This window comes from Diplotaxodon limnothrissa, linkage group LG6 (assembly GCF_057381915.1).
Source record: "Diplotaxodon limnothrissa isolate DT_005_m linkage group LG6, D_limnothrissa_male_GT1.1, whole genome shotgun sequence".
NCBI classification, from domain to species: domain Eukaryota; kingdom Metazoa; phylum Chordata; class Actinopteri; order Cichliformes; family Cichlidae; genus Diplotaxodon; species Diplotaxodon limnothrissa.
The window spans coordinates 28,764,398-28,788,259 of record NC_140601.1 but is presented as its reverse complement, the minus strand read 5'-3'; the positions used below and the strand labels follow the sequence as shown (position 1 = coordinate 28,788,259).

Genomic DNA, 23,862 nt, shown 5'->3' with positions numbered 1-23,862 from the left:
GCAAAATAGCTGTTTGCAGTAACCTATTGCACTGCTCTCTCTCTCTCTCTCTCTGCTGTGTTCAATGGGTGAGAAAACTAGCAAGGCTTCAGAATTACAGAGAACAGTGGTGCAAATTGTGAGGAAAAAAAAAAGACAGAAGTTTATCGCTGACACACATCACGTTTTTCACACTTACATAAAAAAGAAAAACACAAAAACAATGGGCATAAACCTGGCCCTATTTAAAAGCAGAATGGGACCCCTGAAACACACACACATACACCAATAGGAGACAGATGTTGCTTTCACATGATGTCACTTTATTCTGCTTTTTCCTGAGTTATCTCAACACCACTTCAAGTGCCTTCTAGAGCTTGAATCTTTAAAATAAAAACAACAACAAACAAACGAAAAAACCAAAATCATCTTATGGCCACATTGCCATTTGGGGTCAGTTTCAGGTCTGTTTCCTCCATCTTTTCTGTCAGGATCATCTGGCACGATGGACAGATGGATGCAAATTACCAGTTACCAGGACTGGTAGCTCATCATCATCATCCAGTCAGAGGTATCTTATGTAGCCCAAACCCTCTAGCTGCTGTCTCAACTAGCAATCGAATGTTATTTATATATTTAGTTTTACTATTTTTACTACAGAGAAAACTACTAACACGTCTGTAGAGTATTTTTTTCAAACACAACCATACAATGCCTCTTCTGGCTGAGTTTCCAGGAGAAGCCTCCTTGAGATTAGATGAGCAGCCATCCATGAATCCTCTAATATCTTTGGAAGGATGTTAAAGATTGAGTTTTGAAATTTAAAGCATTATATTGCAGTGGAAATGATCGTTAACAGACATTTATACCACTATAAAGCCATGATCTTAATAATAACACAAGGGGGTTTGCCAAAACTCCCTGATCTGCACAGATTCTCATATGAGCTGTATTCCCTTGCAGGAGAACGCCCTCTTCCATTAGCCCAGTTATTTAATTAAAACTCAGTGTGTTAAGAACCAATCTCGCTGAGCAATTAGTGGACTGTCTGATTCAACTTAAGAAGCAACAATTCAGATCCAATGTTAATAAGGAACTGGAAAGTTGTGTTACAGTTCTTTATCCAGACCAATAAAGGCACAATAGCAACAAAGAGAACAAGAAAAATATTACGCGAAAGCATGGACATCCCACAGTTTTAAAGATTGATTTTAATAGACATATAACTATGTGTATGTTTCTGTATAGACAGTAGGAGAGAACCTAGATCTAGAACAATGCAGAGTCATTGTTAGTGTATGCATGTATTCATTTTAAAACAAATCAGACAGCAAAGATGATGAAGTGCGGGTATTAATCAAAATCTGAACAATTTCACTTCCACATCACAGATCTATATCTGCCCCAAGGATCTGTAACGCTGACTCAAGCTCAAAGCTTTGGTTTTTTGTGTGTGTGCAGTGGAGGCACTTGGATAAACAGTTACACCCCATGGTGGCTCCAGGATGCGCTGTATTAACTTTGTATTATTTTAGGACTCATTCCAGGAGAGGGCATAGCACACAGAGAAAATGCTTGTTTCCTGTGACCAATTTAAACACAATCTAAGTCAGTGGGTCTAATTTTGTTGTGCTTATTCAGGAGATGGTTTCTCCTGAGGATACAGAGAAAGGGGAAAGAGAAGAGAAAGGGTTTTTTAAGTCACCCCTCCTGTGGTATCTCTTGTTGCAGTGCAGGGAGGCCTGGCTACAACTGTTACCAATTGGCCCTGGTGTGACTGACTGTGTTTGAGGGTACTGCTAAAACACACGCACATACACACACATCTCTGGGTGTAACTGGAACTTCACTTGGCACACGTAAAGGCACTCAGCATGATGATACTACTCATAGCAATTATGGTATTTACAAGAAGTTGCACAGTCTTGGAAAAGTTTCTTTCAACTTCTTTCTTTTTGGCCCTTGACTGCTTTTTGTACACAAACCCTGAGGGTCTATGATGAGTGAGGAATGTAGCGTTTACCTGTTTTTAACATAAGCACAAAACTCAACAATCAATTTAATGCTGAAACTAAAGACAAAAACAATGAAGACAAAATTGGATATGCACAATCAGGCTACAAAAGGTGAGCCTCTCTATTCCGGGGATTCCTATCACTGTTTAAATATTCACAATGGTGATCAATAATTTATAACTTCATTTGCCAACATCAACAGTTCTGCAAAAGTCTTTTTTTTTTTTAAATCATGGGGCTAACCAAACATAATAAGATTCATTAGACATCAGAGAATCTTAAATAGCATTTTTTTAACTACAGTGGAAATATGATACACAAATCTTCCCACTTAGGCAAACCAGATGGAAAATGAGTTAAAGATGTAACGCTGTAGAAAACAATGTATACTACAAGAAATGTCTTGTACATGTAGACAAGTGTCTACATGTACATGTAGACAAGAAATTGAATAAGGAAGACCATCAGACAGATGTACACATGGACTCCAAGCTACACAATTATTTAAGTTTTACATGGGTAATGGCATGAAGCGTATTTTTTAAGTAAAGCTAATTTAGTGTCTTCCCAGAATTGACCAATTTTTGTGTATTTCTGACCAAATATGCATGTGTGCTGATGGGGTTTGTAATAGTATCAACATACGCACAATTTACACTCCCAACATCTGGCCTTCTGAAGTACTGATCCACATGAGAACAGATTAGTCTCACTTCTGGGCATCATTGTTTCTGGCTCCAACAAATCAGTGAGTTGTTTCAAAAGCACTGACAGACGCCTCCACTCAACACATTGAGGTGGGGGGTAAGATTCCCTTTTATTGCATCATTACATTTTCTCCCACCAGGTTATTGGCTGCCACAGTGATGATGGATGTCTTGCTTTTGCAACTCATGCCATGTACACACTTGCCAGTGATCGAATTATAGAAATGTTTATACATATTGTGGGACAACCTTTGCTTTCAATGAAAACTTTGCATTGGCACTTTTGTTGTCAGCTTTGGAATAAATTTAACTTTACTATGCTACCAGGAGAAGATGTAGCCTAACGATCGCTGAAAGAGGCCCTCCACTACTGCGTATTCATTTCAAACAATATTCACGCTGTTACATCAGTGATTTGCAGTTCCTTGAATTTCTGACTGCAAGTCTTTCAACAAGGGAGCATAAAATATTGACAGGGCTCAAGTGATAAGTCAAATATCATCTTATTATTCTGCAAACTTCAAACTAGCAAAACACGGGTCCTGGCATTCATCAGAATGATACTTTACCTAATACCACCCATCTGAACATTCCTCCAGACCAAGCCCAGGCTCGAAGGAGAGCTAGACAGTATTAAACAGGTGGCTGTACAAATGATGAACCTGAAATGTTCATCTTATACGTTTTATTTTATGCAGTCTGGATGTTTGTATTGAACTGATAAATTACATAAACTGGCATAAAGTGATGCAAATATACCAATATGCTGGAAAAGCACTGATCAACAACATGTAATACTATTAAATACATGCTTTCACATTTCGTGCTTTAATCCTAAACATTTGTGTGCCAACCTGAAACCGAAACCGGCTGTGTGTCCACAGACAGTTTCACCTCTCTAACCTTGTTACGTTTACCAAAAGATCAATCACCGCACATGACGGACACCAAAAAGAACAACCAGCTGATGAATGACTTACTCAAAATTAGGAAGAAAAAAACAAAGACTTCAAAGAACAGCACATAAATTCAAAAACCTGCCCATTAGTTCAGTTTTAGCTGATACTAACCATTGGGTTTATATTTGTTAGACACTAAATACAAAGGTGAAGGTTTTACATTTTTTTCCCACCAAACATTGGGTTTTCCCCAGATAATCTATTAGCCATTCCGCACAAGCATATGCATGTGGATACAGTAAATTTCATAGGACATGTTTCTTAAGCATAAACCAACAGCCCTGGACTCATATATGGAAAAAAAGCACCAAAGAAACATCTGTTATGCTGCTGTCTCAACCATGTTAAGTAAGTTAAACTGGCAACGTTACCACAGTTCTTTCAGCCTCAAATTATACTTGTATATACACTCACCAAGCAGTTTATTAGAAACACCATACTTGAACACTGTGCTCACAGTGTTCAAGTATGTTAATGCTCTGTGCCATGGAATCCACTAGACAATTCGAAATACAATATGAAGGCATTATACAGTCCCAATCAAAAGTTTAAGACCACTTGCAAAATGGAAAAAAAAAATCATATTTTGTATGGTCAGATCTTAACAAGGTTCCAAGAAGAGCTTCAACATCCAACAAGAAGCATGAAAATAACGCTTAAACTTTAAATTCTAACCAACTGCAGCCCCAAAACAAAAACTTCAGAATCTTAAAGACACATAACAAATGTTATGGAAATCTTTTTATCTTTCCGAACAAAAAAACAAAACAAAACAAAAACATTTTGCCAATATAGTGGATTTTTAAATCACCAAATAACAGTATCGGTCTTATAAACTGCATATCGATTTTTACTCTACACTGTACCATACTACAACCTTACTATCATCTACCCCACCTCCAACCTCCCCACTCTTCTGTCTCTCATGTAGAAAGTGTCACTTCTTGCCAGCTATGTTACGTACCAAAGGTAAGGTGATCAGGCAATACCTTCCATATTTATTTCAATATTTCGGCCATCCTAGTTGCCTATTCTTGGATGTTCCAAACTTAATCTCGGATTCATTAACAGTCATGATAGCAGAGCTGGTATCATTACAAGCCGCAACAATGTGACTGTTACCGTTTTCATCTTGTGAGTCTGTGTTTGCATGTGTGTGCGTCACTGAGGAAAAACACATTCACAGTAACACCAACTGCGACAGTGAAACTACGACAAAGGTGGTGTTGAAATGCCAGCAGGTGTTTGTAACTATGTTTGTCATTCTGTGTGTAGGCAGATTTTGACAAGGGGATAGAGCAAGAACATTACAGGTGAGAACATTACGGAGAGCATGAAGTGCTAATAAATAATTAAAATGAGAACTATAGAAATGAAATGCATTATTATTAAAAATAAATATAGGAATCTACTTTTTGAGATATACGTAGATGTAACTATTTTAACTTGCTTCAGTATTTCTTTGTATCAATTCCCCTATTTTTTGCTTTTCTCAACTTTCCCGTTCATTTATTAATTCATTTTAAAAATATATATTTATGCAGTCTTTATATATTTATGTTTTTTCCCTTTGCATTTTTCTCAGTTTATATTCCAAAGCTTATTTATTTCTAAATGTTAATTTTACATTTCCTTCTGCAGCTCTACTTCATTATGTAAATGCAGTGGCCTTTTCTAAGTCTTTCCAGCAGCACAGCATGATTAAAATATAAAGCCTTTGGAAACAGCATGGTTCTTTACTGGAAATGATTAGCACTGCACATATAAACAAACAAACAAAAAAAGTGAACTGATAGTACTGGCTCAAAAGTACCTAAACCTCATCAGCAGAGAAAATGATGTCAGCTTGGATAAGTGGTGACTATAAAACATTTTATGATCTCACATTTTCCAAGATAGTTACGAGCCATCAAAAGAATATAAACATTTATTACAATTAAATAAGATACTATCCACAGAAACAACACAAAGAAAGCCTCAAAAAAGTGTTGAATTACAAGGAATGAAAAAAAGCTTTACAAACAGCTCTTTATCCTGTTAAATTAAACTGTTATGATGGCCAGCCATCACTGAAAAGTGAACAGTGAATATGAATTATAGCTGCCAGTGTATTGCATACAATTATTACACAAGTCATCTGCTCTGACTTTTTAGAATTGATGAAAAAAGGTCTAAAACTCTTAAAGCGCTCTACAAAGACCAACAGCACTGAGAAGAAGTTTGATTATTACCAGGCTTTTCACCATCATCACCCCTCTTATGGCCAGGTGCCACCAAACAATGTGTGTGTGATGAGCATGAGGGTGCCAGCACCATCAGTAGCAGCAGTATAAAGCAGGGACCACCCTGTCACTGGCACGGCACCTCCAAACCAGTCGCGGTTACACTTCATCACTACCATCACACTTCATTTGCAAGGACACCCGGGAGTGGGTGGCATATTAAGAAACAAGGAAATAGCAAAGAATGAAATATCATCAGTTTAATTGAATGAGTTTCATAGGACATGAGAACAGGGAAGTACCTGGATTCTCGAACAGAAATCAGGTTATCTAGTGCACTTCCTTGTTATGGTCAAATTAACATTAAGAAGACTACATTAAAAATGAAATGGTCATGTAAAAGAAAAAGACAATTAATGCAGGATTTCCTTTGACAAAAGCCCATTGAATATTTTTCCTTTTCAGCAATTTTACATGCAAAAAAACACTATGCCTGTGGTAAAGAGTCTATCCAATGTTTCCTATTCCCTATGTTCTCTGTGCCCCCCATCTGTCTCTCTCTCTGTGTCTATGGTGTGTAGGTGGGGTCTCCCTTCACTTGACTCTGCTCATCCCCTGTCCTAGCTCGATTACCTGCCTCCCACCAACTCACCTGTGTGCACTCAATTTACTTAGACTCTGACCGCAGTGGTAAGAAAATGCAAACTGACTTACACGAAAAGTGATTGTAGTGTAAGTCTTCAAGTCAGACCCTGTTTCACACATAATGCACAGGGTTTGTTGTTACTAAACTTTCTCTCTTACACTTCAGCATCATGTCCAGCCTGACTGTGTCTCTGTTGTTCCCTTGCCCATCCACAAACCACCAAAAGCTCTCTCTGCTTGCTGTGGTCTTTCACCACTGCAGCTGCAGTGCCAATTGCCCGCCATTCTCTCCACTGCCCCTGGATTTCTGCTCTCTGCCTTCAGCCTGATCCTTTAACCATCATTTACAGAATGTGAACACTTATGTTCAAATCCTGCATTTGCTTCCTGTTATTTGTAACAAGATAGTTTTTTCAAAATCATATAACTTTTAAAAACTACAAGATTTTATATTTTAGCTGTCAGAATGTTAAAAAACAAAAAAGTAGGCTTGGGAGGAAGTATTATTCCTTTAAAATGAAATTACACTGAAATCACACACATTTTCACTGTTGCTGGAACTAAACCATTTATACATGCATTCTAATAAAACTGAGCATGAGCTTTCTCAATTGCTATTTTTAAGTGATTAGAGGCTTTCCCAATAACGGAACAAATGTGTTTTAATTGAAATAATCTGAGTCAAATAACTCATCATCCCCTGTGGTGAGTGGAGCTTCCCGGCAATACGCTGGCCGGCTGACTGACTGAGGAGTTATGGAGGGACTTTGATCTTCCAGCCAGACCCTGTTTCACACATAATGCACTCTGACGCATAAAGACACATATGCTCTCATGCTCAGACACTGAGACAAATACACATGTATAGACATTTTGGTCTATCAGCATCATAGAATCAGACACACAGCTAGAGAAAGACACAAGGTTCTTGTATGTGACATGCTTCCAACAAGCATTTATGTCTCAAAGAGGAGCAGAATTAATTTACAGTGCTTCTCAGAGGCACCACTGAGCATTACAGAGTTGTATCATACCTAATACAGATGTTTTCCTGCAGAGAAGAGTTTGGGGCCAGTGGGTATTTATCTTCTGGGGATCAGTGGGGCATGGAACATGAAACATCACAGAGGTGTTTTTCAGCCTGGAAAGTTCTCAGAGATGCTGGGATCAAATCCGGACTTTACTTTGGATCTTGGTCTGTACAGCTTTCAAAAAGGTTCTTGAGTTCAAGTCGGCATTTCTGAAGCCTCTCTGAAACCTTTAAATACTAATAGGTGTTTTTTATAGAAATAAGACAAGAAGGTCAAACCGCGTTTTTACTTCCAACCAAATTCAATCATATTGACTGCAAATAACTTGCAGCACTTAGAACAGAAACATGATAATCTGAATAAGTTACATTTTCAAATTGTTTGTTTTAGCTGAGCAGGTTTGAACATTTAAACAAATATTTAAGCAAACTACGCCAAAAAAAAAAAAAGGGATGGACAGATATATTACTTTTCAGAGACTCAAAACAGAACAATAAAGTTTTTATGAAACCATTTCATTGAGCTTAGTATTATTTGTTTTCCATATGTTTACTCAGCTTTCTCAGCATGGCACAACTATTTGTTCCCTCTATGTCATTTATATTTATGAACTTTAAAAAGCGATCCAAAATATTGCGCTGAAACACAGTCATGCCAGGAACATATATTTGAATTTGAAACTGACAGAGTTAGGGACATTTGGCAAGCTAGGCTGACAGGAGAGATGAACTGCTGAAGTTTGTGGTGGATTTAGGGTAACTGCACTCTACTCATGAAAACCAGAATGAAAGTTTGGCCACCAGTGCGGCTGAAATAACTTCCCATTTCAACAGCCTCCCACATAATTGTGGGCAGCTAGGAATGATGGAGGGTACAAAGAAACCGGCACAAAAACATGATGCAACAATACCACATGCTTTGCTGCACTTAAAAACACAGCTAGATGCGCAGACAATTAAACAGTGAGAAAACCACATGTATACACAATGACACAAACACATTAGGGCAAATATGTGACTGTAGCCCAAGTAGCTGGACTCTACCCTCATATAAATCAATGACACACACTAACAAATGTGTCATTATCATACTGATCCTATTAAGTATGACAGTGTATTACATGTATATGCTGAAAGCATTTAAGCAGCTGCACCTACAGCTGTCGCATAATTACAGAGTTCCTCCAGATGATGAGTCAAAAGGAGGCGGTGCTGATCACTGAAGGAGAAGAAGAACCCTCCTCAGATGATTGAAACAAATTAACAAAACCTGTGAGAGATCCTATGACTCCTTCTTCATCTTGCCTAAACGTGGATCATTCCACCCCCACAACACAAGGACACAAGTTTAAATAATTACACTTTGTAGGTGGAATCACACAGTTTTACTGAGTCCTGCAGCTGCTGTGCCGCCACAGCCTCTACTGCCCACTAGTGGATTCATGTGTGGGCTACACAAGTCTACTGCTGAACAACTAATTACAGTGTTTCTATCATGGCCACAGAGCAAAGAGCAAAAATATAAATAAACAAAACCAAACTACTTTATTCACTTTACTTAAACAATTCACGTAGCCTTGTTTCATTTCAGTTCAGTGAAAGTCTTCTATGGCGTTATTTTTGTGCCACTATTCTGAGCGCACGTAAAAAAAATTTGAGTGCACGTAAAAAAAGTTTGCAGGTGCAAGTGTTGCATTTTGAGGAGAAATTTATTTTGAGCAAAGAAAAGCTAAATTTGAGTGAACAAAAGTCATTGCTGCGTGCAAAAAATGTATTTCAGTGTTTGCTATTATCCACACACACACACACACACACACACACACACACACACACACCAGCAGCCCCTCTCGCAACGTGTTGCTCGCGCTCTCAACGTGTTGCTCGCGCTCTCAACATTTCTGGCCGTGCGCGCTCAACTCTTTCTGTACACCGTTAGATTTGTGCCACAAAACCAGCCAATCACAGACTTGGATGCAAAAAATCTGATTGGCTGTTTTGGTCTCCAACTTGCACCTGCAAACTTTTTTTTACGTGTGCTCAAATTTTTTTTACGTGCGCTCAGGATAGTGGCACAAAAATAACGCCATAGTCTTCACTGCATTTTGCAGTCACTTTTCAATAAATGCAAATAAAACTTAACTGAACATGCCCCCCACAAAGCTGTCCAGTTAGGAGAAACATCGGTGTGTGTTGGTCTTCCTTAGTATGGAAAGTGTGTGCCCATTCACACTGCAACATTAAAGTACTGCTTGGCTCAGATGTGTCACAATAGGAGCTTGGAGACAAAACTACAGGCTGGGGTTAAGTCAAGAGTGAAACAGATGAAGCTGATAACAGATCAGAAGACTTTTTTAAAGATGATTAAAGACTTGTTGCAATTTATAATGGAACAGTGATGTATCACTTTGAAGGTTAGCTGATAGGCATCACTTAAAGGCCCACTTGAAGCTTGATTCTGCCAAATGCCCCACCAGCGTAATAACAATACGGGGCATGTTATGTCTACCAGTACCTTGCACATATTTTAGTACAAACAAGCAGTGAGATTTCAGAACACTTAATAGTTCACAGTTATGACTATTTTTTACTTCATGTAAAATACTTTATTATTGATGTTCCGAAAGATATTTTGTTTATTTTCAATTTAAAGAAGAGCTATTGTGCTTGTTACTTGCTTGCTTGTTTATTTTTTTTTCTCTTATTTTCATTTTAACCATTTCCTCCACTTTAGATTTTTTTTTAATTTGCTTGTGATTCTTCATTTGTCCATTTCTTTCTTTGCAATAGCTTTAATAAAATTTGTTAACCAACTTCTTAATAAGTAAGCTCAATTAGGCTGTCTTCACTGTAATTCCTCTTCACATCTCAATATTGCACAGTCTCATCGTTGCTTTCTGTCATACTGTCCTTCCTGGTTCTTTCCTAACCTTCATTTTTAATCCCTTGCTCTTCTTAAATGTCTCCACTCAATCACTGAAGGGATAAAACCGCTTCACCTTACTAGCGGCACAGTACATTTGTAAGATTAGCCCACCATGCTCTCTACCGCACCGTCTGTGATTGCGCCAACTTACATGTGAGGTCTTGCATTAACGTCTAGCTCTCTGACTGGACAGTGGTCTCTTAGCTCTTCATGCAGATATAAATACGACCTATGTGCCAATCACAACTTGACAACATGTGCTGTACATGTGGTCCACACCTTCGGCACAAACAAAATGATCACACACTTAGACAAGGCACTCACACTTTCAAACACACACACAGACTCTGAGGGCAGGCTGCTAAAGAACAGATGTATATATGTGCACTTGCGCACACACGCACACATTAAAACATAAAAATGCCCAGAAGATGAAGGTGCAATGTTCCCCCTGTGCTTAAATGGGAACCACGTGCTGGCTGTGGGTTGAGGCAGACTTAGTAAAGTAAGTCCTTCCACTCATTATGTGGGATGACCCATGCTTCCTTGAGGCTGAGGAAAGCGCAAGGCAGCTTTCTGCTAGTCGGCCCTTTGAATGCAGCCTCCAAACCAGAGTGGTTAGCAATTATATAAACAGAGGAGGAGATTTGTTCCCGTTGTCACTTGCGTTAGCCAAAAGGAACCTGCCAGACCAAGTCGGAGTCCGTCTAAGGCACCATTAAATGGCAGGGAACCCTTTGGTCAGAGCCAATGGAACTGGCAGCTGTAAATTGCAAAGGTTCCCATCCATGAATACCACCAACAGCTATAAAGGTAATGTGATTGCCCCCCAATAATAAATATAAACATCAATGTACTGTCAAATTTCATTTGAAATATATACTTCACAGCTCCTCCTTGTTTTGCATAGAACGTTTTCACACTAAGATTACTAATAAATAAGGTTTACTATAAAATAAAATTCAAATGTATATTAATACTGTAGACAGTAACACCAAGAGGTAAAGTAAGAATAGCTGAATAAAGCCTTATTTAAGGTGTTTATGTGGTACACAAATAGATTTTGAAAAGCATGACTTCCTCCCATGGCAATCTTCTAATTCAATTAAATTCTTCTGATTCAAAAAGGCAGCAATGGGTTGAGGCTGTATCCGTCATCATTCTGAGCTGAATGAGTGAATTAATGTCTGGACAGTTGTGTGTCATACTGGGAGTGTGGGAAAAGAAAAAAACAAGCTCCAATAAGTCTCACAAAAATTAGCAATTGCTGTATATTATATTATCTATCTATCTCTCTATCTATCATGGGTCATGATGACTCATGAGTCATGGCTTAGTCTAAAAGCCGTTATTTTAAAGGTTACAGGAATACTATATGTAAAATTTGTGTAATCTATAATAACAAATGGCAGTAAGGTGGTGTAGAATAAGACACTCTAAAGCACACAAAGATAGATTACTGGCAATAAAGCCAAATTCATCAAAGAACACCTTGCCCAGTGAGTGTTTGTTTCCAACGATGTCTCATCTGCTTATAAGACAGTGGTGGGAAAGGTTGTTGAAATCATACCTTCTGGATTTTTCCCCCCCATTTTCCTCATTAGTCTACTCTTTTTTGGTAATATGCACAATTAATAGTTTGTGAAAAAGCTTACAAGTGCCAGTATGGTGGCTATGTATATTGTGAGAATTGATGGACTAGCTAGAGAGTGGAAGGGAACCTCGCCCAGTCTCCATACAGGCCTGTTGGTAGACATCTGGAAGGGATCCGGGTCTGAAAATGAGCTAAGTATGATAGACCACAACTCACTACTGCATCATACTGTATACTGGGCTTCTTTGAGTGCCTGTCCACATGCACAGCATGTCTGTTAAATGTGCATCTAAGCACTTTTAAACATGCATGGACATGAAAGCTAGAAAGCAAAACAATAAACCTAGAACAAAATCAGGTCCCCACAGGAGTCGAATCAATCTGTCTCCCCAGTTAACATGATAAAGTTACTACAAAGCTGGAAGTAAGAATAACTAGCCGCATGCTAATATCTCAGCTGGCAGATTCTGTCCATTACAGATATACAGATACTCTTATTTTTCCATAGCCATTCATTTTCAGTGAGACAGAAGCAGGGGTGTACTATAACTATAGGTTTTTCTACTCTTTCTTATACACACAGAATATTCTGATAATATGATTTTGTCCAATTTTGTATGCAGTTTCTAAAACACAGGCAGCTGACTTCAACACAGTTTATTAGAGGAACTAACAAAGTCACAATGCCAAAGAGGCAATACTTGAGCTGAACAGACCATAAAAAGATTTTATTTTAGATTTCTTTTCAAAAGAAACATCAGCACCCACAAACCTGCAACGTCAGGATCATTTGATCCACAGACCTGTGGTTCGGGTGGTTCTTAATGTACTACAATATCACTTACATTATGATACAGAGAAACTAAAAATGAGTCACCATGATGCATAAAAAAGGCACAAACTGCTTTAAAACTGGCTTCGTCATAAGTTGGCCACTAGAGAATACCACTTTCAATTTCACACTTTGTTTTTCCATTGATGTTGGACTTTTGACATTATTGGTGGTTAAATAATAAAGAATATGTAAAACGCTTATACAAATGTGTTTCCTGTTGTTTTCGATGGCTGGAAAAATCGCTTAAAAAATAACTAATGCATAAAATTGTCACAATGTGGTACAGAAGTTGTATGTTCACAAAAGATTTTGTTTTACTGTGAAACCTTTTGATGTGATTTCAGTATTTGCTGAGCAATGGCTAACCTTCTTAACAGTGGCAGGTGAGATGGCTAAAGCAAGCACAAATGTTTTTCCGGGTGTCTCCACCATGACTCTCTTTTACCACTTTGACAAACCATTTTTCTTTCTGGAGTACGAGCAATCCTGCCACTGGCTTTTTAATGTGGGGCCTTTCTTGCAAACATCTATCACCAGCACACATTTGCTCCAGATGGATCGAGATAAATCAAAGTCAAGATGGTGAACAAAGACTGCTGCTTGTAATGCAAAAAACACATTGGGGAAAAAAAAGACGGGTGAAAACCTACACGTTAGGATGTGGGAAATTATTTTATTCTATTCCTTTTTTTGGTTGTTTTGGAGAGTCAAATCTCCTTATAAACACCTACGTTTTTCATACCCTTGATTGCCATGGAAATCTTGTTAATTTCCAGCATCAATATTTTGCTGTACTTAAAATTTTTTAAATGCTTTATTCATGCAACAAGCCGGTCAAAAAGAAATCAATGTTAATAAACAGTAAAAGATATGAAAACTTTGCAGTTAGGGATTACTTCAAAGAACAAGTATGTGTGATAGAAAGTAACCTACTGGCACTGAGCCACCGTGTCAGAAAAGCACATAAGGAAACATTCAACCTTTTAATGTATGGATTTTTTCATGCAACCCACCACAGAGTGAACAGGACTACCAATGACTATCACATTGAGATCAATCACTGTTTATGGCGGAACTCCTGGAACATCGAGAAATTCTACACAAAAAAGCCAGTGTAATCACAAAAACAGTCAAGAAAGCTTTTCTAAATAAGAGAAAGGGTCTTAATCCACTGAGGGGGGACAAAGAAAGCATGATTGATGGAATGTCTTTAGACGTTTTTCCATTAGTGTCTCAAAATGTTAATTTCTTTACTGTTCCAAACTAGATTATTCATCATTCACTATTGGTGACCCTCATGCCACTGTCAGCCCCCCTCTCCTTCGCAACTTTATCAATAAGACACCAAAAAGGCCTTAGACAAAGATGGATACCAACATGGATAAATAGAGAAATAAGAACACAGGGACTCGTGATTGATTATGGCATATTTCTGATAGCCCCAAAAGTCAGGCTGGACAGAGCATCTTCATTTGGCTGGCTTTTGTTTTCCCATCAGACGTACGTCTATTAAGTTTAAAAAACCACTTTAAAGCCCTTCACGATGTCCTTAAAGTTGTCATTTTCTTATGAGAAATGAAATTATGAGAGTGTGGAACATTTTCCCTTCATCCTCTGTAGCTCTCAATAATTCACAGTCACACACCAGTCAGCCAATCTGGTGGTCACATAAGATGATGCTCTTTTTCGGCTCATTGCAAGCTTGACATTCCTTTGATGACAACACTTTTCTGGACATCGCTAACTCTACGCGTTTCCATTTCGTCTGGAAAACACTACTCACTAGTACCAGCCTCGTTTTCAAACCAAGTGAATCAAACAAACAATAAATCAATCAACAGCTCTAACCACACAGACTTTCTGCCAGTGCCATCATTAGTATAGTTTATTTGCTCACTGAGCTGTTTCTAAAAGTAGGAGCAACCAAGAGGTCTGCGTTCTCTGGGGTAGCTGCTGATGTCACTGTGCAGCAGTGAGTGCCTCTCTCCTCTCCATCTACTGTTTATTTGAAGTCATTATTCCTCCACATATTGGCCCTTTAAACGCTCTGCTAGAGCAGAATCAAATCAGTGATTTAATAATCAGCTCAAAATTACGTCTACTGTGATCTGTTTTAAAAAAAACAGCTAAAAGATTAGTGGACACTTGGCAATTAGCACACTTCAGTCTGGGTGGCGACATGCATCAAAAGGTTACACAAACTGACCCATTGCAGCGGCCATTAAATATCAATAATGATATCAAAAAGAACCAATAGTAGTTGGTAAATGTAAAAAGTAGTAAATGTAACTTGCCGATCGCAGACTGATAGTAGACCTATTCCATATTATGGCAACACTTATGGCAGGTTTCAGTGCCAGTGTTGGTATGTTTGACAATCTCACAGCAAAAATCAAATGAGTCATTTATTTGAATAACATAAGCTAAATACAAAATTCCTGACCAAAACTAAGCAGAAAACTTTCACTCTCTGCGTTTACATTTCCTGGTTTTTAATTACATATAAGATTTGAAAGAACATCCCTTTACCATACATGGCATATTTCACTTCTGCAGTATTTCACTACCAGTCAAATCCAATTCAAATGTGCAATTTAAAATCTAACAAACGAGACAGCCTCAAACTTTGGCCACCCTTTTCAAAAAAAAGCTAATTTAGTGAGCTTGCCACTGTCTGTCACTCATGAGTAAAAGACATTGACATGGACTGATGTCACCGCTCCAGGCCGCAATATGAGAAATATCAACACCAATAAAGCAAAATTAATGTTGATCTTTCTTGGTAGTGAGGAAAACTACAGCTGACGCGAGCTGTTTTAGTTGGTGTCGGACTATTTTCGGCAACATTTATTGTGGAAATGAGAACATAATAATCTTTGGCAACATTACATAAGAAACATTAAAAGAAAAAAACTGATGATGACATGTCATTTAACTAATTGTACCACATAAACAACAAGGATTGAATTTCGTATTTTACTGCAATTGGAAAGAAAAGTTAGAAAATGTGCAGTTTGCTCATTTTAGTCTTTTGCTCAACGCAAAGTGAGATAAATGGTCTGCTTGCTCATTTCTACATTTCAGTTCTTTTTGATTCAGTCAAACTGAAGGGTTGAGGGCTTTGGGTTCATCTTAAAACCTCTGAAAAGGGTCAACTTCATTGCTGACCTCACCCGGAATCGTTTCCCCAAAAGGAAATGACTGCAACCTCCACTGCACTTTGGTCATGAGCTAGACTTGACGAGCCAAACTACAAAGAGCTTAATCTATTTATAGGGAAACACTGCTACAGTACAGTGATCAGGGGGAAGAGGAACCCCACAAGACGGAAAGACAGCCGGACGCCGAGGTTACACGCCAACTGTCAAGATCAAGTAGAAGTCTTGACATTCTCCTACTTTAAAACTTAAATCCATTTCCTCTACCTCTCAGAAAACATTCTTCTGACTTTTTATGTTGTCAATTTTTATGTTAAATGCAAGTAAGAAAACTGCCTTGAGAAATCATCCTTTGTACAGAGGAAATAATTTCTGTATTTTTCATTTTTGATGGCAAAGAGCATCAAATAATTAAAGTTTTTATGCTTATATACAAATACAGTTTGTATCTAAGCAGGAGAAATTATAATATATCTAAGTTAGGAATACAGCTACATTTAATGCAAGTACTCAAAAGATCTACAGTTGTGTTGCTAGGATAGAGTAGTTTCAGTTTTAGTCACCGTTGTATCATTTTCCTAAATCAGTTCTAGAGACATTGTCACTAAGTAAATTTAAAGTGTTTTTGCAATTAAAAAACGAAATAAAAATATATAACATATTCATCCTTTTCATCTTTTCATCGTTTTCACCCCCCCAGTCTAAGGGGTACAGATATTACTGACAAGTGACGAACAAAAAAGACAACAAAATGGAAGAGAGTAAGGGGAAACATTTTTAAAAGGTTATGAAATAACAGTCTGCTGTCAACAGTGAGTGAGATGCAACTGAAAGGGCAGAAAAAGAACAATCATGGGAAGCAACATAGGAAGGTTAAAATAAAAAAAAAAAGAAATAGTGGAAGAGCAGGCGCTGTAAATCATAACCTGGTGTAAACGAGTTAAAAGAACTTTAGTCCTGGCTGTAAAATGTGGACTGAGAACAAGAAAACTGTAAGAAGCTCAGACCGCTCCATCAGATGATGTTTATACACTTTAACAGCATCCCGCATGTCCCCAGATGCCAGTTTCCTTCACGCACCACAAACTGCTTCCATAACCAACACATACAGTGAGATTACTACCTAATATATTGATTAGCAGTCTTGAGAGGAGAAAAAAAGTAGTAACAAGTGAAGGTTTTTACATTTTTACTTCAGATTTGGTTCAGGTTACAACACATGGGGTCCATTACCCACAGGTGTCACATTTTTAGGCCTTTACAGCAATGAAGAATTCAACTACCAGCAAATCTATTTTCAAGATTCACGTGAGGCCTAAAAACAAGTTTTTGTTTCCAGTGCTAAAATAAAACAAGAAAAATAAATTTTAAGTTTCAACTCCCCCATTGTCCAATCAGGTTCATATTTAATAACAAAACTTTGCAACAAGCTGGGGAAAAAAAAACTTTTCAAGGCACAATAAACACACTAGTTGGATAATTGGAGCAATACTCTGTCTCTGATTCAGTGTGACAACAGGAAAGCAGACAAAAGTCATTCACATTTCCTTTCTTTCTATTCCCTTCACTGATCATTGTCAACCATCATCAGTTAAACACCTGTCATTTCCTCACAGCAGAAGGAAATGTTGGACGTTTTCATACCGAGATCATTCGGTTATACAACCTCTAGACTTGTTTGGGCACAACTGCTCAGACAGGATATTACAGGATAGTACAACGCCTCCTACTCCCAACTGGAAGCTGGTCATCAAAGCAGAACCATAACTGTACTAGGAAAAGGAAGAAAAAAACAAAACCACCAGACGAGCAGGTCCTATAAGGTTAATCAGACAGTCAACGAAAAAAAAAAAAAAAAATCATTCTTTTTACTTTAACTTGGCATCACACTACGAAAATTTGTTTTATAATGTCAACAACAATATAAGATTTAGGCTTTATCACCTATGGATCTCTGCAAATACACAACACCAATGTTTACAGTCACTGCTAATTGCTGCTACTTTGATGTTACGTGTTTTTAAGATAAGCTGGCTAACCACGGAGAGAGAAACCTTCAGTTTGAAGTTTACCCACTTATACTCAAGTGTCTGTGACAGAATCCTAGGCATAACGTCATTCAGCCTCACCACTCCCTTATTATTGCTGTGTGTTAAAATATCTACTTTCCTCTTTTATTGACTCTCACTTTCCCCCCCTGATTTTCACTAGAGGAACTGACAGATTAATGCATCTGTGCTTTCTGTCAGTGCAAACATTAAGAGATAGCACTCACGGTTACATTTTCTTTTTACAAAAAGTGATAAGATATGGATGTACTTCCTCTTGGTACGGCAATACCCTCAGGAGGTTGCCTATTATCCACTCTAGTGTTTAGGGAGCAATGCATTAAAGTAATTGTTTACCAGTTGACAGATGTTCATCTTTAAATCTTGCGTCTCAAGTACCACCCATCTAAGTGAAAAAAAAAAGAAAAAGTCTGGAGCAATGCGCTCAATTCTGTACAGCACATCTGCCTGTGATGGAAGCTATTTATGGATTGAGGAGTGATATTTTGCCAGGAATAACTCAAAAGAACCATTAGTTCTGAGTGAGCAGATCTGTTTTTTTCATTTATTTAAGCTGCCTTAGCACAGGCAGATGTATGACAAAGGACATTGGGGCAGACCTAAATGTGATGCCAGGTGCTCTGATAATAGTAGGTGTGTGCTGGGCACTGTTAGTTATGTGGTGGTGTGGGAGAATATTAATGTCCATGAGGCAAGTAGTTCCACTGCAGAAGAGAGGTATGGCTGACTGCTTTCACACTGTGTTGTGTAATGTGTCTGGAATTTAATGAATATGTACAGACACACACACACACACACACATAAAACCTTACCATTCTGTTCATCCAGTTCATTGCCAATCTCCTGGCCCATTATCTTCTGTCGGCTGATGACAGCTGCTAGTGCATCCAAGCCTGCATCCTGAGCTGAGATGAGAGGAAAGAAAACAAAGACTGTTACAAGCTTGACCATGAGACGAAAAATGAATCAACTGATTTTATGTATTGTAATTTACCATGACTGCAAAACAAGGCAAAATGAAATGAATGTGATGAATGATACACAAAAAAGACAAATGTAGTAGTGGTGACATATATATGTCGTAAATATTTGTGAAACTGGAATGACAGGCTGCTCGGAGAAGAGAAGAGAAGAGAAGAGAAGAGAAGAGAAGAGAAGAGAAGAGAAGAGAAGAGAAGAGATTTGGCCTCTGCAGGTTTCTAAGTTTGACACACTCTTTACCACAGGAATGTTTTTTAACCACAAGTTCATGGGCTTGCCATTACCCAACTCCACCAGAAATCCCACGTGGGACACAAAACCTCCATATGGTTTGGTTTCATTGTCTTAACAGGAATCTCTGATCCCAAAATGACAATAACCAGAGCCGTAATGGAGACATTGCAATGAAGTGTCATATGGAATCAGGTGAACTAATGTCTGGGTGTTCAAGTCATGTCAGAGCCAAGAGACAGGGGGAAAAAAAACGGTGGTGAGTTTACGATATTCCTTCATGGTGTGAATTATGATGATGCAGTTATATACTTTGTTCGGTCAGCACAGGTTTAATACACATATGGTAGTGCCTGGGACTTACTCGTTATCTATTTATTTTGCTGCTTCCACCAACACTTTATTGTTATCTTCTTATGTTTACTAAGGCAAATAATACAGGATACTGTATAAATGCTACACGTGTACTGTACTTATATTTATATATATATATATATATATATATATATATATATATATATATATATATATATACACATATGAAATTTACTATAATTTTAATTGTTCTTGAACAGTCATGTAGTTACCCTCAATGACTCGTTGTTGCTGCTGTTTAATCTCTCCAAAGGTCAGCCCCTTGGTCTCATCCGATTCGTTGATCAGCCAAGGGTTGGCTGAAGTGCCTCCACTGGCTCCTGCTCCTCCGGCCATCAATGTGGACCTGTGACATATAATCATAACAATTCTTAGTTTCCCAGCATTCTTCCGAAATAAAACAAACATAAATAGTAAAAAAAAAATAGGTCCATAATGAAAACTAAAAATTTGCTTTGGAAATTAAATTACTGATACTTTCCAAACAAAGCACAAGCAGCAGTTAAACTATGAAAGTAAAATGCACATCTGTACTATTACAGCAATTACCTATACCAGAAAAAAATCAATCAATTCTATGCTTTTTCTAGGATCTATGACACCCCCACAGATCACAGAAAAACACTGGTTATTTGCTTGTCTTTTAATGATTGAAAATGCCTCGGCTCTTGCAGTATGTAAACAGTGCATGTTAATCTGTCACAGAACTATGGACTGCAGAGGTTTTGCTCTGACAATGTGACATACAAGAAAGCTCTTTACACTATAATGTGCTGCGCTAAACAACCCTGTGTGGTTTGAAACCTATTCTCCTCCTAATAGCTTAAAGCTGTGTTTCTGACCCCCACCAGTTTTGACTGTCATGCTGTGATGGGTTCAGGGTCTGTGAGTGAGGCTGGTTTTAATTGCGTCTCTTCAGCGCTGTCTGTTGGTCAAACCCAACATAAAGGACCTGAACCACATACAGCTTTACCAGAAATCAAGACAGAAACTGATAATTTGACTGTACTTAATTTTAAGTATTTGCTGTTTTATCAACCTTTCAAACCCAGATGAAAACAGCTTGCTTTTTTTGCACAACTAACACAGAACACTACTTTTATCATACCCCCATTCACAGTCTGCTGACTGCTTCAAGTCACCTCTGAAGTAGCCACTAAAGTGCTATTAAGGCTATTCACAATGCAGGCAGGCGGAGGCTGATACAATCTGAAAAGAGGGTGAGACAAGGCATTTAGTCTAATCTCTCCAACAGGTTTGATTACTCTGAGACTATGTGCCAGGCTTCCACTTCCTCCATGCAAGTGTTTTGTGTGAAAATCCAATTAACAAGTCAGCAGGGAGCGCCAGAATCAGTCAAGTGGATCTCTTGGTACCCACAAAACACAGACTGCCACTGCAGAAGCCCGAACATCCCATTAAGGACTGAGTGACTTAGACAGGTGAGATTTAACTACTTCCAACTATTTCCACTGCAATAAAATACAATGGAAAGGTTCAGGCATAACAGTGGGAAGATGGATCCATGGGCCAGCAGGGTTAACGCAGGCTTCAAAATAGCCGCCTTCTTAGTCTGAAATGGAGATGCTTGGAATATATTGTTTTGGGGATGGATTAAAGTGTCCCTTTGGCAATGTTGTTCTACTTTTTTTCTATCCAAAGTTCTCACAAAAAAAGAGTTTTAAAAAAAATCAGCTTAGATTATCCAGGCATGTCCAAATCTACTCCTTCCCACATTCCGTCCTCAGAGACCACACAGTGGGAATGGATCCTACCCACAAATCCAAATTACCCACCACATATCACCATTAAATTTAGGTCTCATTGAGCAAACCAAAAGCCATATGACCACATAATTACAGTTTGCCGAGCTAATTTACTAGCAAATCTTATTGGAGTTTTTTTTTATTTTCAGAGCCTTTTATGTAATTGGGTGTGTGGTCTGTAAAAAGATGAAAGCCAGTGCAAAGCACCACTAAGCAGATCAATCACAAAACCAAAGCTTGTGAAAGATATCAGAGAAAGGCAGTCCCATCAAGGCATCAGCACACAGGTTCTCTAAAGTCTATTGAGCTGATGAAACTGAGAAACTTTGTTCTCGTATTTTGGTATTTTAGCTACTTGTCAAAAAAATAAATAAAATTAAATACCACCACAATAAAGCGTGCTGTACCAGGGATGCAACTAAAAAACAGCCACGAGAAGCCAGGGAAAGTTAACAACATAACCTCATCTCTTCCTGTTAAAGTAAATATCACCTGGCCCACACCAGTTAAAATCTTACACAAAATAATGACTCTACCTAAAGATTTGCTAGTTATCATGTCTGCCTCACAGCACTGTCAACCTACAATGGTGTAAAACAGTGGTTCCTTAAAACCACAAGACGAGGCAGTCTCACAGAATGAGGCAATCCCCTGAGACTCCCATGTTAGGGGGCCCGACTTCAGCAATGAAATATATACTTAAAGCCTGGTACAAATCATTTTCAATGTAATCTTTGTATATTATTAGCGCATTTCCTAGGAAGAGTAAGGGGAGGGGCATATTAGGAGACAGTGAGAGAGAAGGAAAGCAAGAGGACGAAGGTAAGAGAATGGTTTGGACATGTGCAGAAAAGTGATATTGGATATACTGGACAAAGGATGTTGAAGATGGAGCTGCCAGGCAGGGGTAAGAGAGGAAGGCCTAAGAGGAGATTCACAGATGCTGAAGGAGGACATGCAAACAGTTGGTGAGACTGAAAGAATGAAAGTGTGAGATGGAGGCACATGATCTCTGTGGAGACTCCTAAAGGCAGAACCTCACAGAAGTATCTGACAGGTATATGTGACAGCTTTGTGCAATGGCGCCATACAGATGTAGCTTGCTAAATAGCAATGGCCAAAATATCATTGAGGATTTATAATATGGAATCCATGACATCCATGTATATCTTTTATATACAGTGGTGGTATCAAGCTCTTTCCGTAACTAGCAGAATACGCTGTGTAAGTATACAGTATAGAGTACACTATGTCAATTGCTAGTAATAAACTTGCTCTTTCTGTTTCCATCATTTGCGCGTGAGTGCGTGCCAAATGTGTAATCAACAGTGCAAAGCAAGCAAATCCATTAACGAAAAAGAATTAGCTATGAACTTAAGCACCCTGTCAAAATGGTAGGCACACAGACTTTCCTCCGAGTGACAGCACCAGGGGAGGTCATACAGGATGTACAAAGACTCGCTGAAAGTTAGTGACCGGTGGCATATCATCAAAGCAGAGACCAGAGCCTATGACCTCTCAGGTCAAGAACACAGACAAGAGAATGAGGATTCATTATTTGTAATTGGGCAACCAGAGGTGGAAATTGTACTAAAAAAACTCTCAAAGAGGACAAGTTACAAAATGAAAGGCAGCGTGATCTGAGCAGGATGTTCATCAATCAGTGATGCTTGGTTTGCTTCCTCTGACACTGACCGAGAAGTGACAGAAATTTTCGGTGAACAAATATTCCAAAGTGGGCGGAGAAGTAAATAAAGTACTACGTCAAGCACTACTGTGATCAAAATATGTTAAGATAAAATGAGATCTTTGAAAGCGGGACAATATGTGATTAGTGATTTTTGCACTATTCACTTTCTTAACCCTTTATCCCGTTTATAATAACTTAACATGCCTAATGTTACCTGGAGGGTTCAGACTCTGTAATATCGCCCTTGAAAGTTGCATTTAGCTGCTTCTCTCTGGTTAGCAGGTCATCAATGAGATTCTGCCTCCTGTCAGCTTCAGACTGCATTCTGATGAGGTCATGATAAGGTCACACAAAAAATTTGCAATGCTTTAACCACTTTTGATGAGCAGGGACAAGTTATGTTTCTAAAACTTAAGCGTGTTGCATTATTGAGGTCATTTTCTAAGCACTCTAATGCCCCCTATTGGAACACCTCTGCCAATGTAAGCAAAGCAGGCTCTTCACAGTTCCAAACTGAAGGATACATGCGGCGAGACGAGGATGCCCGCAACAAACCCTCCTTGAGCTGAGCGATATTTTGTTTCAGCTTCTGAAGTGAAGCCCGTAGCGTCATGTTTATCTGAAAAGACAGAAGATAAGCTCACTACTAAGAACAATCAACAAGACAATAGGAATGTGAAGGC

General features: G+C 38.4%; 1 protein-coding gene across 1 annotated transcript in view; it reads right to left on the bottom strand.

The window, feature by feature from the left end:
- Window positions 1-23,862, bottom strand: part of stx8 (syntaxin 8) — a 47,464-nt gene that overhangs the window by 22,095 nt on the left and 1,507 nt on the right. The window contains exons 3-6 of the mRNA XM_085356096.1: window positions 23,704-23,798; window positions 23,394-23,504; window positions 19,936-20,069; window positions 18,949-19,041 (exon numbers count right to left, since the gene is read on the bottom strand). Coding sequence (XP_085212222.1) covers window positions 18,949-19,041; window positions 19,936-20,069; window positions 23,394-23,504; window positions 23,704-23,798 — 433 coding nt within the window. The remainder of the gene's footprint in view (window positions 1-18,948; window positions 19,042-19,935; window positions 20,070-23,393; window positions 23,505-23,703; window positions 23,799-23,862) is intronic.